A 15,075-nucleotide genomic window follows, 5' to 3' on the forward strand; every position below is an offset into this window, starting at 1 on the left:
TTGGTTAGTAACTAACAATTCATGATTGGTGAGGTCGTTAGGACGGTTCTTCTTATCACTATCTTGTTCTTGTACTGGTCTTCTCGGATCTTTCCAGACTCTTCAAGGATCTACTACAAGCTGCTCAAGGTCGCGCTGTTCTCGAACTGTCAGGAATTCCGTAGACTCGCTGCATCCCCCGACAGCTCCCTTCTCCCCGTTCTTCCCTCTGACTCCAGTGAAAGGTGCGTACTACCCTCCCCACGCTGAGCGACGTACATCTGAATTGCAAGCTCCAATCTCTCTGCAAACTTTGAGCAGCTTGACCAATCTCACACAACTTTGCTGCCTAGCTTGCCCTTGAAGTCTTTCTTTTCCTGGGTTGGTTTGGGGTTTTTTTTGCAGGGGGTGGGGAGGGGCAGGGGGTGGTTTCGCTGTTGGAGAAGATAAGATGATGAAGATTGCAGGTGTCGATTAAGGTGAAGTCAGAACAACTTCAAAGCAGCTATTTTAAATTAAGTCCATATTAAAAGGAATGCACAGTTCACAGAAGAATTCCAGTTTTACCATTAAACCAACCAGCATTTCCAATCCACTGCCGTGTCCTCTTTACCTTCGTGCAATGCATTCCTATTGAATCCTGCAGTTGCTTGATCCGACTCCCCTATCCCAGCAGGGAGGCTACTGCAGGCCCGGGAAGGTCAGGCAGAACGTCACCTTGGTTCCTGCTGTGCAGCTGCTCGCCATTACCAGTTTCGCAGGGTGCTGGTCAAGGTCCCTGGGCATCCCCTGGCACTTGTCTCCACGCGGCTCTCTGGTCTCCAAGATCTTCCGCCACTTCCAGGATACTTCCTCCAGCCAGGATCTTCACCTTTTCCTTCCTGGGTCCCTTTCTTCTCTTCAAGATCCCTTCTTCTTTCTGGGAACCCTTCTTTTTGCCACCACCTCTTCTTTCTGGAACCCCACGCCCTCAGTTTTCCCAATCTAAGTTGTCTATGTGAGCAGTACGATGCCTGATCAGCCTCCGAATTAAGGCTTCTGTCTCCTAGCTCTTTAGTAACTGTAGGATTCGGGACACGCTGGCTGCGTGTAGCAAGAAGCAGGCTTCTGCTTGACAGCTCAGAATTCAGTTTCAGACATTCACACGCACAGACCTTGCCACACACGTGCACCCCGTCATGCCTTGCCTGGTAACCTTCACAGTTTGAGCCAGTTTTTTGTCTACGGCCGGGCTTCAGACCCAGGGCATGGCCACAGAAGCGCATTCCCCCCGTCAGTCTGTGAGCTGAGCAAGGGAGAGTCAATACTTGTCTGGTGAGCCTCATACCCAGGCAATGTGGGTGATCCCTCTCCTGCGACAGCCCTGGCAAAAGCCACAGCAGGGTGCTCCCTTGCCTCTGCCTAGGTCACCGGGGTTCCCCTGCCTGCCATTGCTCCTTTGTCCTCCTCTGTGTTTGTGGAGATGTACAACCTAACACCTACAACGCCGGGAAAAAGAGAGGCTGCAGAGGGTCCAGCGGGGAAGGTCGCCGATGTAAAATGCTCTTTGTGAGAGGCAGCACACCCAGCTCACCTCCTTGCTCCTGAGCTGCTCTATCGGAAGCACTGCGTGCAGGACGCTCTGCTCAACAGGCTGTGTCTGTCTCTGACTGCCTTGTCCTTGCTGCAGCACCGTGTGCTGGGGGAACGCCACGGAGAGCAAGGAGGACGCTCTTTCCCCAGGAGCAACGGAGGGTGCTCAGCTGAGTGCTGCTGCAGGGGCCAAAGTGGGGCAGGCAGGCAGGCAGGGGAAGGCAGGAACGAGGGAGCTGGGAGGAACCGGCCAGTCTGGGAGATGCCCGAGAGGCTCGAAAACCCTGTAAGCACAGGACGAGCTCACAGGAGGTTCAACGTGAGGCCCTGTGCTTAACCATGCCCTCCAGATCTGGACCTTCTCTGCTTCCCGAGTTACCGTGCAGTTTAACAGCCTGGTGCAGAGATCCTGACTGGGAGATCACTGTACCTCCAGGAGTTAGGGATCCACCTAACAGTTAACCTGAGCGGGTGCAGGTCTGTGCTGCGCTGTACCTACAGCGTGGCCTTCAGGCTGTGTCCCTACACATGCCCCTTGGCCGCAGGATAAACGGAGCTGGTTGACTGTGACAGAGGAGCCTCCAGGCAGCTCCTGCTTGGTACCAGCGATTACACCACCTGCGCGGCCCTGCCGTTATCTAAAGTGCAGCAAGAAGTCCGCGCGTGAACATCCTTTACGCAGAGAGATGTTTTCTTCTAAGAAAAGTTGTACGACACCGTGAATGACCAAAAAGGAGGAACTTCTCCACAGGCAGGATCTGTACAGTGTGCCAAGGGAAAATCCGTCTGGGGTCTGCCCAATGCTGCATGAACGCAGGGTCCCCAGCATCTGAAGGGACCTAAGATTTACTTGCTACCTAGATGCCTCTTCTTGCTGCCTGTATGCCTTCTTCCTGGCTACGTCGCCTCCCAAGAGCTTGCCCACCCCCAGCCTACTGGGGAGGGGGGGAATGGTAGAGAGACAGCCCTGATGCTGTGCCAGCACTGCTCAGCCATGGCCAAAACACTGCTGTGTTATCAACAGCTTTCTAGCTACCAGTACAGAGCACAGCACCACGAGGGCTGCTGTGGGGTAAAGGAACTCCAACTCAGCCAGACCCAATAGAGAAGGAAAGTGGAGGAACAACAGAGGGGGCAGCCCAGGGACACAGAGCCCCAGGTCTCATCCGGCCGCTCCTGTGACCATACGGTGTATTCAAAATCAAATACCTGAAGTGCTTCCTTAGACGCAGTTTACAGCCAGGGGACAAGAAGGTGGCAGTTCTGCATTTTGCAGCTCCCAGGCTGATGGCAGAGCCAAAGCAAAAAAAAAAAATCCAACAAAAAACAAACCAACCAAGAGAGGTAAAACTGGGGGCAAATGCTTTTCTTTCACCTTAGGCCAACTGCTCGGACGCTCTCTATGCTGCCCTGCCACAGAGGGCATCCCTCTCGCACCAGTACGAGACATAAGAGTGAATTAAAGCCAGGACCCCAAACCAGACCAAAAACCCGGTCGTGATGAAGAAGAAAGTGGAGAATGCATCAAACATAACAGAAAATGATTTTGGACATTCCCAGTTTACATTTGGAAAAAAGAGAGAAAAAAAAAGAGGAGGAATTAGGTATTAAAAGAAGAGCACTGAATGATAAAGCAGTAGCAGTCCCTCTACCACTACAAACCCACACCCCCACACGCACGTACGCACACAGACTTAACACCACCAAACTCCCATTGACTGTGATGTTCACCTCAGCTTGCTGGTCTAGAGATACTGAATGCCTGAAGCACACCAAGGAGAACTGAAAACATCTGCATGGCTTTAATGGGAATCCTCCAACTGAAACAAAGCGCTTTCTCCCTCTGTCTGCGTTGGCACATCCCCGAGTCACGCTCTCACTCCTCTCCTTCAAAGTCAAGATTCCTAAACGTGAAAAGCGGGAGTGGGGAATGGCGAAGGGAAGAGAAAAAGAGGGAGAGCATCATCAGTGGAAGACCTGCCAGCTGCTGCTGATTCAGCCCTGTTCGGGGGACCACCCCAGCAGAGAGGAGCTGGTTTGCGTGCCACGGTCCTCACTGCCTGTTCCCAGGGACAGGCCGTTTGCTCAGCCTTGCCGGCCAAAGCGTGGAAGAAGCGTAGGCGTGTGCCGTCGCTTGCAGAGGAGCACGGACACGTTCACGTGCAATCCTTTACCTTCTTCCTCCCTGGATTCAAAGGGTTTCTGTCTTCAAAGTGAGAGCCTTCCGTACGGTCGTTTGTGACATTTCATCCAGGATAATAATCTCAGAAGGATCAGTCCTGCAATAAATATTTCACATAGCAATCCGTGATTATGGGAACTGATGCCACCAAGGGCATTAGCATCAGCAAGAGGAACAGCGGAGCCCCGAGAATCAAAGCTCCGCATAAGTGTGGGAGGTTTTGCTGGATGAGGAGTTTTGGGAGGCAAGCCGGGGAGCTGCAGAGCAACAGCTCTGTGCAAAGGCTCTTGCTGGGGTCTAGCCCCGGTCCGGGTTCCTAAGCCACTGCTGGTACAGATCACGCCTGCAACTCCGCATGTGTAAGTATGAGGATCTCCAGCTACCGTAAAGGCACTGATGATGCAAGGTTTGGGGGTCAAACGCGAGTGCTGCAGCCGCTCTGCTTGGGGTGGCTTGCCCTGCGATCACCTCCTGCAGCCCTGCCCCCGAATTTGATTTGCCCACCAAGCTGCCTGCTGGTTTCTGTGGAATGCCCCACCAAGAGGCAAGTGGAGAAAACTCTGCCAAACACCTTCAAGCTAATCTTGCCGGGGGTCCTGGCGCTTGCTGGGGCTTTACCTGTCACTGCCTTGCTTTGGGATATCCACGTCGCTCGTCTTCCCCACGTTCAGCTGAACTGAACTTGCAGCAGCAGCAGCTTCCATCGCCCTCCTGGACTCCTGATGTAAAAAAGGGACAAATCACGTTCTCTGTCTTTGGTCAAAGTGGAGATAAGCTGAATGCCCAGCACAAACTTAGCAGTCTGCCCTCCCCTTCTGCCCCTTGGCAGCTATAGGTATTAGTGCAGCAGGGGAGAAACCGTTCACTCCAAAGATTTCGGGGCAGGGGGATTGTGTGTTCAAAACACGATTATGAGCAAATCTTGCCAGCAGCAGCAGCAGCATCTAATAATAATCATTATAATGATAATGACCTTTGTGAAAAACGACTCGTTTTAAAAATTACACCTGTATTCAAGTGTTCAGCTCACTGCTACTTGAGGAAACAAAGGTTACAACGTGGGACCCAGCCTATTGGGATCTATTTCGACTGAGTGCTGATCTTCCCCCAACGTTTCCAGACAAGCTGAAAGAGAAACAGGCAATCTCACAGCCCGACGGAGATGTCCAGCCCCGAGGACCCAGCAAGCCTTACCTCTTCTTCTTCTCCAGCTTCATTTCTGGCATCGTCCAACTTCTTCTTCCTTTCTGGCATAAGGTCATCCAGAAAGCTGAGCTCTCGCTTTGAGAAGCAGAAATCCATCGCTTTCCGGACAAAGACGAGAGCCAAAACCTTCGCGAGTAAGAGGGAAGATGCGGTGAGCTCAGAGACGATGCCACCTCTCACTCCAACGCTGCAAACACCCCGCTGCCGAGCGGCGGCAGCTCTTACCATCATGGGAAAGATGATGGCGGCACGGGACACCTTGATGGTCCAGAGCAGGACGAGGCAGGTCAGCTGGATCACCGTGAACAAATGCACCTTTCGCAAGGGCACGTGCCGCAGGTAGATGAAATCCGGCTGGTGTTTCGCCGGCATCCAAAACAGCTTCAAGCGATCAAAGAACTGCAAAACAAAAGGGAGAGGTTGCCACCTTGGGACTGCGGCAAGGTTCTGGCCCTCTCGAGACGGGGAGGCAGTTTGCAGCATCTCGCTTGCCGTCAGAAATCCTGGATCCCACCGCGTTCCTCCTGGGAGCAGCACCCATTTTCCCTTTGCTCCATCTATCAACCGGCTTGCCCCCGAGAGCTGCCCACCAAACGGCAACTATTCCATGCCATTCCATTAGTAGCATTTCTCGGCCCACTGAATCCCCCAAGCGAGGATTTCCACCAGTGGTAGAAACTGCCTTCCCTTTGCACTGAATTCCCCCGCTTTCACGTAACCAAACACTGACCTGCCCTAAACCCTGAAACAGAGAGCGCTGAACTTGCCTGGTCCTCCCAGCCCTATATACCTCCTGTGCCTCCACCAATCTTTTGCTTACACAAGAGACTTTCATTGCTTGCTCTGCAAGAAGTTTTTCCCATGCCACTGCTTTTTTCCCTGCTGCTACGGAGACAAAATACCAGGGAGCCGACACGCTGCACGCTGTAAAAGAGTCCGTACCTGAATTCCTCTGAGCGACGACACACCCATGTAGAGAAAGACGCCATAAAGCACAGGCATTGGTATAAACTGGGGGGGGTGAGGGGGAGAAAGAAAAAAAAAAAAAGAATGCAATCGTTTCTTTTTCTATATTGCATTTTCAGTATTACCACCCTCTTCCACAGGCACTGCCTAAAATTGCTTGAAGCTTTCCAGCTTCCATTCAGGCTTAGAGATGGGTCAGATTTTAACCATTAAAGATTTTGTGCGCACGAGTGAGCTAAGGCTCTGCTTTAGGCTGAACTTTGGAGTTACCTCTCCTCAGAATAATCCTATTTTCCAGAAAGCTTGGAGGAAAATAGGCAATTTCACCCGTGCTGCCCTATGCCGCAGTCCGTGGCAGCAGAAAAACACTTCTGCCTATTCTTGGGGCAACAGGCAAAGGCCGCAGGCCTCCTTTTAGCCTAGAGACGAGATTACTTTGTGGGAGGAACGTGCAAGGAAGCCCACGGGGATGACCTCAGTGTGTTTAGCTCCTGGGAATGGCTGCTCCGGGGCATTTGGGCAGCAAATTGCAGCCAGTAAAGGGCTGCCTGTTTGAAAGAGAGCAGATGTGCTGGTCTGAATATGCTCAACTGTAACCCATAAACATGGGCGGGCCTGAAAGACACCCGAAAATTCAAGCAGTTGCGTTGCTCGCTCGCCTCGAGCACACCAAACGGGGGCCTGAAGGGCTGCAAAGCCTAACCGAGGCTGGTTCCCACCGTGGGTCGAGCCCCAAGGGTTGGGATCACCTCCTCCTCCTCCGCTCCACAACTAACTCCTCAGGCCTGCAGAGAGGGGACTGGTTTTCTGTAACCTCCAACAAGCTCGCGGTTGTTGGGTGGTTTGCATTTTCCTCTCACCTTTAACACGGAAGTGAAGAAGACGGAGCAGCCCATGAGCACAAAGATCAGCAAGCCAGTGACTCTCTGCTCTCGTATCCCCAGAAACTTGGGTTGTTCTCCTGGAGCTGAGCAGTCAGACTCTACTTTGAGGCTATTCACGTGGGTGATGGACAGGACGGTCGCAGCCACAAACCAGGGCAGCCCCATCACAGAGCACACCCCGAGCATCACGGCCACCACAAAAAGGTCCAGGTGGTACCCGCATCCTTTCTGCAGGCAGGAAAACAAGAAACAGAGCATCCCATAGCACAAGAGCAAGGAGAACGTCGCAAGGCAGACTCAAACCCGGCTCGAGCACAAGTCAACTTCTTCAGAATTTAAAACAAGAAATGGAAACAAGTAAGGGTGTATGCAGGCTTTGCACACGCACCTGGCATGAAAATCGGGCAGGAGTTCAGACGCAAGGGATACGGGGAGCTTGTGCGATACATACTTCTCCAAAAAAACCAAAAACCACCCCACAACCCAAAACCACCAAACTATTTTTTCCACCCACAAAGAAAATTCTACCACTTGCAAGGAAGGCGTGACTCTGAGTTATCCCTGGCAGCGCATCAAAACAATTCATTCCCCGCACCTGCTGCTGCTGCCATTTTAAAACAAAAAGGCGCTTCTATATTGCTCCAAGATTAATTTGCTCCTCCAAAAGGTTGCTCATCTGAACTGCCCTGTCACTTGCTCCCTGCATCATCGTTAATCCAGGAGAGCATCCTGCCACGCAGCCTGACCTTGTCCCAAACCAATGCCTTCAGAAAGCATCGGGAATAAGAGCTTCTCCCCAGACCTGCAGCCCAGAAGGGGCTGGGGCTGGGGTCATCTCTCGCAGGCCCTTACCTTCAGCTTGTGCTCCTTCCTGTTCACAATAACGGCACTGATCTGCTGGTCCATGAATATCAAGATGGTGCAGAGCAGAGCTGGGACGAGCGCAGCCAACACCGTCCACCAAGGGTTGGGTCCTATGGGGTTGATGAACCACCCGCGGTCGTCTCTGATAGGCTGCAACAAAGCCCACACGTCAGCATCGTCTCCCAGCCCAGGCACTCCACTGGCTTTCATTTTCCCCTCCCTCCCTGTGTCAGAGCACCTCCCAGCCCTGGCTTCACGTCCCCCTCTCCCATGGGCTTCAGCAGTGCCGGTGTCCTCTTTGCAAGCACCTCTAGATACTTCTCCTGTAGGTGTCTAGTTTTGGGGCCATCTTCTCGGTTCCAGGAGGAAGCAAGGCACTTGGAGGTGGAAGAGGAGATGCTCACACCCCCAGCATCTCCTCCAGACTCAGCCCTGCCCCGCCCCGGCATCACCTTGTGGCACCCCCACGTGCCAAAACACCCCAGTACCTTGAACGCATGGGGGACCTGGAGCTTCGGCGATGGGATCCCAGCCACAAAGTCAAGGAGCACCATGATGACGATGGTGAGGAAGACAGCAAAGTCGCTCACTGTGGACCGTACCTGGGGCAAGAAACCAGAGGTGAAAGGGGCATGGCAAACAGGGCCGTAACGTGAGATGCAAGAGTTGCAGACATCCACAACGTTAGGCTGGTTAACCAAATCCCACCACCCCTCTGAGCACATGCAGCCTGATCCCTTGCTTAGATACTGTTGCTGTGTTTGTCCCTGTGACATCTGGTGTCAGACAATAAAAAAAGCTTAATTAGGTGGACAAGGGTTGGTTTAAGTCAAAACCTAAAAATAATAATAATAATATTAAAAATAAGAAAACAGATGTCTGCCACTACAGCTACACTCACAGCTACAATGGCAACAAGGCACTGAGGCATCCTTTAGTCCTCAAAAGGAAGCTCCTCATTCGAATCTACTTTCCGCTCGAGCACATAATGCGCAGAAGGTAAGGAAAAAAAAACCAAAACCCCAACCCCCAAAACTTTGGGAAACCTGACTTCCTACTACCTGAGGAGGAAAAATAAAAAAAAAAAAAAAAAAAAAAAAAAATCTTCAATCTGGGGCAGGTCACGAGGCAGGTGGGAAATGCTACGATGATTTTGCACTCATGGAAATGAGTGCGGGACGTCCAAGCTCTTGGAGAGCTTGGCCTGCAAGGCCAACGTTTCCCAGCTTGACCAAGGCGGGGCAAATACTGCTTAGTGCTCCAGGAAAGCCATTTTGGGAAACGAGTGTGGAGATGGACGCTGGCCACCATCTTCTACTTACTCTGGTTGGAAAGTAGCGGCTGGTTTTAAACTTCTTCAAGAAGCCTGACAGGGCAAAGGTGGCGAAGAAGAGGATGCAGCACCAGAGGAACACGTCAGGCGTGTAGGGGCCGTCGCGTCCACAGGCAGGTCCTTGAAACTCCCCACGCAAATACCGACATTCCTGGAGAGACAGAGCATCAGGACACAAAGGCAGTGCACGTGCGGCAGGGAAACCTCGCATAGCTAGGGGGTTTTGAGGACCTCGGTCCAAGATCCACGACCCTGTAACTGCTCCTGCCAATGGAGATTTATATTTAATGAGCAGCAGCAGCTGAACAAGTGACACATCGAACTACAGAGCGGAGAAATGAGACGTGAGGGGACGCCATACCACACACCCTCGGCACATCCTCTGCCTGCCATTCGAGCAATCGTGGCTAAAGAAGACACCAGAGGGGAAGGAAACACTGGAAACTCTTGGGGATAGAGAGAGAGGCAAGAGGGAAGGAGGGCTAAAGACAACCATGGCAGGAAAGGAGGAGAAGAGACAAATCGTCCCTTCCCAGGGGAGGGCTCGCAGAACCTGGCCAAGAGGGGATGAAGGCCACCGTAAGAGCCTGCCGCCCTAGGCCCGGGCTCTGCTTCCAGCAACAACAGCCTGAGAGGCTGCTCAGACATGCAAATTTATGCATGTACCTACAGACAGCACTGAATGAGAAAGCAAGGCCTGGGGGGAGCATTTCCCCTCTGCTCAGGGCTGCTGAGGCCAGTCTGTGTGCTCCGTCCAGACTAGGCTCCCCAGGACAAGACTGGGACTCACTGGGGTGAGCCCAGCAAAGGGCCACAAAGAGGATGAAGGGACTGGAGCGCTCTTCGTATGCGGAGAGGCTGGGAGAGCTGGCACTGTTCAGCCTGGAGAAGGCTCGGGGGCTCTTATCAATGTACACCTGATGGGAGGGAATGAAGAAGAGGGAGCCGGGCTCTCCTCAGCAGCACCTTATGGCGGGACAAGAGGCAAAGGGCACAAACTGCAAAACACGAAATTAAAGCTGAACACAAGAAAAAACTTTCTGACAGCAACTGTGGTCGAGCACTGCAACCGCTTGCCTACAGAAGTTGTGGCGTCTCCACCCTTGTAGCCCACTCAAAACCTGAGGGGACACGTCCTGGGCAACCTGCTCTGGGTGACCCTGCTTGAGCAGGAGGGCTTGGACTCGATGATTGATATCAAAGGTCCCGAGAACCTCAGTGGTTCTGTGAAAGCCACAGAGATCTCTGCCTCAAGCCCAGAGGCAGCAGTCATCAGCCGACTCAGAGGAACAGGCTGGGAGGCAGCTAGAAAACTGTTCCCAGTTCCTCCCTTGTCATCCCTGCCTCAGGTGTGCAAGCCAGTGCACCGCTTTGTGGAGCTGCCCAGTTCTCATCCCGCTGTGATTCTGCAGGTAACGTTAACACAGAGGAGTTAGACAGGAAGAGCTCTAGTTAACGGCATGGGAACCTGAAAGCACTGGAGAACTTTTCCCCAAACGTGGGCAATGCTGCTTAGATTCTGTCACCTATGGAAGAGAAGGAAGAAGACAAATGGGCCAAAGGGTTACACAGGAATGAAATATGAGGAAGGTACAAGAGACATCAAAAACATTGATATGTGCCCCGGAAGACTATTTTGTAGTCAACTGACCTGCCCATACCCGACTGTGGGCATGAGGCCTCCGCTCCGACTTCCACTCTTCTCCTCTTCACCGTTTCTTCCACTGCAGCACTTTCTGACACTTCTTTTCTTCTCTTGACCTTCAAAACATTGCAAACTTGGTATTGATAAAATTTGATTTTGACTTTTCTATTTTAGAACAAGAGTCAGACTTAATATACATCCGTGTTTCGCAACATTGTCCAGGCTTATACAACAAAAACCAAAAAATGAGTCAGGAATAAAAGGTAAGCTGCCTTATTCAAACAGAAGGTAAGCACGAGAGGCCATCCAGAGAATTATGCTCAACAGTTTTAAACAAGAACTACTGCTTCCCAGGACATCCTACTTGCTCCATTTTTAGAGGAGGGCCTAGGAACATAATTAGCAGGAACGTAATGCTAGCAGAGAGAGCAGGATTTCCTCTGGGGGAATTTGGACAGGACACCTTCACTAATTCACTCCGTCTTCAGACACTTACCTGTATTGAAAACAAACCCACCCTGAGATCTCACTAAACAACTACTTTCCAAAGAAGCTTAACTTGGTTGTTTTCGACACATACAGCACTTAGGAAACTACTTAATTATTCAGCAATATTGACCTCATACAGACTCTCACAGTGAAGAAACCATTTGACAGCTCAGCTCAGACTTGCCGAAAACACATTTAACTGAAGCCAGCACGGCTCTCGCGTCCTCAGGCAGGACTTCATTCTAAGTCCGCTGGAATTGACAGGAAGGTTTCCCTCAACTTGGATGGTTCTAGGTGAGAATTCACTCCCACCTTACACTGCCTGACTGACACCCAGAAACAGGACAACTACAGCATTGCCTAGATATATATTCTGCTTCTCCAGACTACTTGGAATATCACTTTTTAAAAAAAAAAAACAACACACAAAACAGAACCACACATGCAACTTACAAGCTCATCACTGCCCTTGTTTACTTCTTTACCTGTAACAGAGGTATTATAAAATCTGGTGAATATTTGGTGACTGGACATCCTTTAACCAACTTTATAGTACGTTTTTGCATTGCACTGCACTTCCGGAGAACAAGATAAATGACTTAGAAACAATGCTGGACTTCCATATGATATCTTGAAACTGAAGAACTGCAAATACAGCTCTTTCAGAATTCCTGGCTGTGAATAACACATGCCAGTGGGATGGGGACAATTGCTTTGGACTACTTGTCCATTTGATAAAGGAGACCAGAATATCTACTAAGCCCTCACAAGACAGACCAGCAGCAGCTTCTCCCAGGGACCAATAATCAGAACAGAAAATAGCAAGAAAAAACACTGCTTTCACAACAGAGGAGGTTAAATGCAGAGTCCCACAGAGGTCTCAGCTGGGGCCTGGGGCTCTTCAGGGAATTCATAGAAAACCTGGAAAATGAGACACTAGGGAGGTGACAACATTTGCTAATTATACAAAAGACATTATTACCATTATTACTATCACTATTCAGAAAAACAAATGCATTCTTTCTTTAGGAAAATAGAAACAAAGAGTGTGAAATTCAACGTCAACAAATGTAGTCAAGCACAAGGAAGAAAAACATGTGTTCCATACATATGTACTGGCTCCAGCCTAGCTACTGACATTCAGGAACGAAGGCTGGGAGCCACTGGGCATTGCTTCATAAAAATACTAGCTGAAGAGTCAGCAGTGGGTGAAAAGGCAAAGAGAAATTCCAGACATTTTCAAAAAGCAATACAGGACAAAAGAGAACACGTTGCAATGCTCTATTTCAAATCCATGGTACAGCCATACCGCACGCAGTTTTGCTCCCTCTAATTCAAAGACACAGTGGAGGAAGGGAAAGGGAAAAGCAAGACATAGGTCGTAGATGTTTCCAGACGTTATCCAAACATAACCATAGTGACTTACCACAAGATACGTCGTGCTGAAATAGAGCCGAGTTCTAGATACATCGTGCAAATGTAGGGATAAGGCACAAGGTGGACATTCTCATGTTTGAATCTCACCTTTGATACTCTCTCCCATTTACTCACATCTGAGAACAACGATAAGACTTAAGAACATAGCACTAACATTTCAAAGGAGCAGGAGTCCTCTTGTAAAGCTTCAAGTCATACCACACTGAACGTATATGCAGAAGGGAGCACCTACAATCTGTCAGTATGAACTTGGTGACAAAACACTAGTAACACATTACAAGAAACACTCATCCAGGTGACACTCTCCCATCAGTTGCTTGTATTAGTAGCACTGTGTTTCCTTAACTGTATCTGGCTTCAGTCCTGACATCTTCCCGCAAGAAACAACATGCCAGGCTCTCCCAACCCTGTGAATAAAACCTCATCGGCTTTCCTAACTAAAAAGTAATTCTTTTAAAAATTATTTTTAAAACTGAAAAGGACTAGGATTCACAGGAGTAGCATCATTACATTCACTTCACAGTTCAAAATGGGAGGACAAAAGATAATTGACATGACAAACGCCACAGTTACAGACGTTCCTTCCTGGGGGTGCACTTCGCACACCTAGGAGCTCATGCGTGCAAGAACGGGCGACGCCAGGCAGCAGTCTCCTTACATGCCTCTGATCTCAGGAAGAAACAGGTAACACGAATACTTTTACTCCATTTGCTAGCAGAAACTAACATCCTGAGGACCAGAGATGGAGCCCAACATTTGCCTAGATGAAACGCTGACACAATCAGTTCCTTTAAGGGATGAAATTGTTCGTTTGAGTTTGGCTTCAAGGACTCCCACAGCTGGTAATTAACTAAGAGGTATGCTACAGCGAGGAGCCCGACACACACATTGCAGGACAACTCATCACGCCAGGCCTCTGAGCTTGCAGTTCTCCACAGGGTCCGGTGCTGGCTGAGCTGGTGGATGGACTTCCCAGTTCTAGAAATACAAGCTTGTGAATCAAACCCTCCTCAAGCACGCGGGCAAAACTGGCTGCGCTTTAGCGAAGCAAACCAACAAGGAGGCTTCGTTTGTTTGGGTGCCTCCTGTCTGACGATGCTCTGGGCTACTTTCTCTTCCTGGCAGTAACATACCAGCTTCTGACAGAGAAAGAGGATGATCTCGTTCTTGCCTGCTAGGACCAGGGGTGGCAATAACGCAGCCTGCTGAGACTGGAAGGGAATGCCTTGGAGGCGGAAACACGTGGTGTTCATTACTCCTGGGCACTCGGAATCACGGGAGGTGATGATGCCAAAGGGCCTGATCCGATTCACAAACTGACACACCTTAGGACTGAAGAGGCTTCTCCTTCAACTAACTTACTTTTCTCTGCAACAACAGCCTCAGGAGAGTAACTTCCTCTTAACCCTTTACACTACAGCAACTACAATATTTAATCCTTACGTACCTTACAAGAAAACTACTGCGGTCTTCTCTACTAGTGGGCCAACGCTGCTGCGCCTGTAAGGAGCGCTTTACGTTTTATTAACCTTTTGAAACAATGCACTAGCTTTCCTTGCAATCGCATTACGTGGGCTTCCTGGCACTTTATATATACACGTTCGTTTTCTCTGGCTAAATCAGATTTGGAACACAGGGGTGTCCGTCCAAAAACACTGCAAAACATTCTTTTTACATACATCAGTTCTCTGGTGAAGGCAACAACTGAGGAGGATCTTCAGCTAGTGTAAAACTGCAAAGCTCAAAGGAGTCGTACTCCAGCTGAAGATCTGCGCACTACTAGGCAGGAATGTCGAATTAAGCAATGCCCAACAGATACAAGTCATTGGATCTTTTCTTTTACAAGTAGGAAAGAAAGGGTACACAGAAAGATAGTGAAGTCATCTGTAGAAAACAGATGTAAATCATCAAGATTTCCAAGGATTACTCAAATCGCTTCCTGGAGAGGCCAAAACAAGAAAGGAAGGAAGAATATTAACAAGATAGCCACAATTCCACTGTCAAGTACAGTTTTCAGGCTTGGGAAAAAAACAACATTACAGTTTGCAGGAGTCATGGAAGAGCAGGTTCCAGATATTTTGCTTTTCCTCCTCCCTTTCTTCCCCCTGCTCCCTCCCATCACCTTAGAGCACGCTGCCCTAACAGATTCACAGAAATTGAAGTGAATTAATATCTTAACCCTGAATTAACATGGAAGCATTACTATGGAGAGTGGAGATGTGCTTTTAAATTTAAGAAGTTCTACATTTAAGAAGCCTCCTCCTTGCCAGCACAACACGTGCAGTATTGACCTGTTTCAAAAATAAACATATACCCCTTTTTCTGAATATTGACCCAATTCAGTTACAAAGCAACTGTAATTCAGCCCCAACAAACTCCTGCTTTATAAATGGGAAACTTTTTCTAGTAATACCTTTCAGTATTTTCAAAAGTGAAAAAGAAAAAAAAAAAAACCCAATAATTTTCTGTATCAGTTAAAACCAGCACATTTTCTTCAATAATATTTACAATGCTACTA

At 49.6% G+C, this 15,075-nt stretch overlaps 1 protein-coding gene across 1 annotated transcript; it reads right to left on the reverse strand.

The window, feature by feature from the left end:
• Window positions 1-3,000: 3,000 nt before the first annotated feature.
• LOC138685341 (electroneutral sodium bicarbonate exchanger 1-like) lies at window positions 3,001-6,979 on the reverse strand. Its single transcript, XM_069782983.1, has 7 exons — window positions 6,766-6,979; window positions 5,882-5,950; window positions 5,165-5,338; window positions 4,928-5,065; window positions 4,352-4,452; window positions 3,726-3,830; window positions 3,001-3,455 (listed from the first exon to the last, which is right to left on the reverse strand). Exons 1-6 carry the CDS (start codon window positions 6,973-6,975, stop codon window positions 3,743-3,745), a joined length of 780 nt encoding a protein of 259 aa, XP_069639084.1. The 5' UTR covers window positions 6,976-6,979; the 3' UTR covers window positions 3,001-3,455; window positions 3,726-3,742.
• Window positions 6,980-15,075: the final 8,096 nt, after the last annotated feature.

This window comes from Haliaeetus albicilla, chromosome 5 (assembly GCF_947461875.1).
Source record: "Haliaeetus albicilla chromosome 5, bHalAlb1.1, whole genome shotgun sequence".
NCBI classification, from domain to species: domain Eukaryota; kingdom Metazoa; phylum Chordata; class Aves; order Accipitriformes; family Accipitridae; genus Haliaeetus; species Haliaeetus albicilla.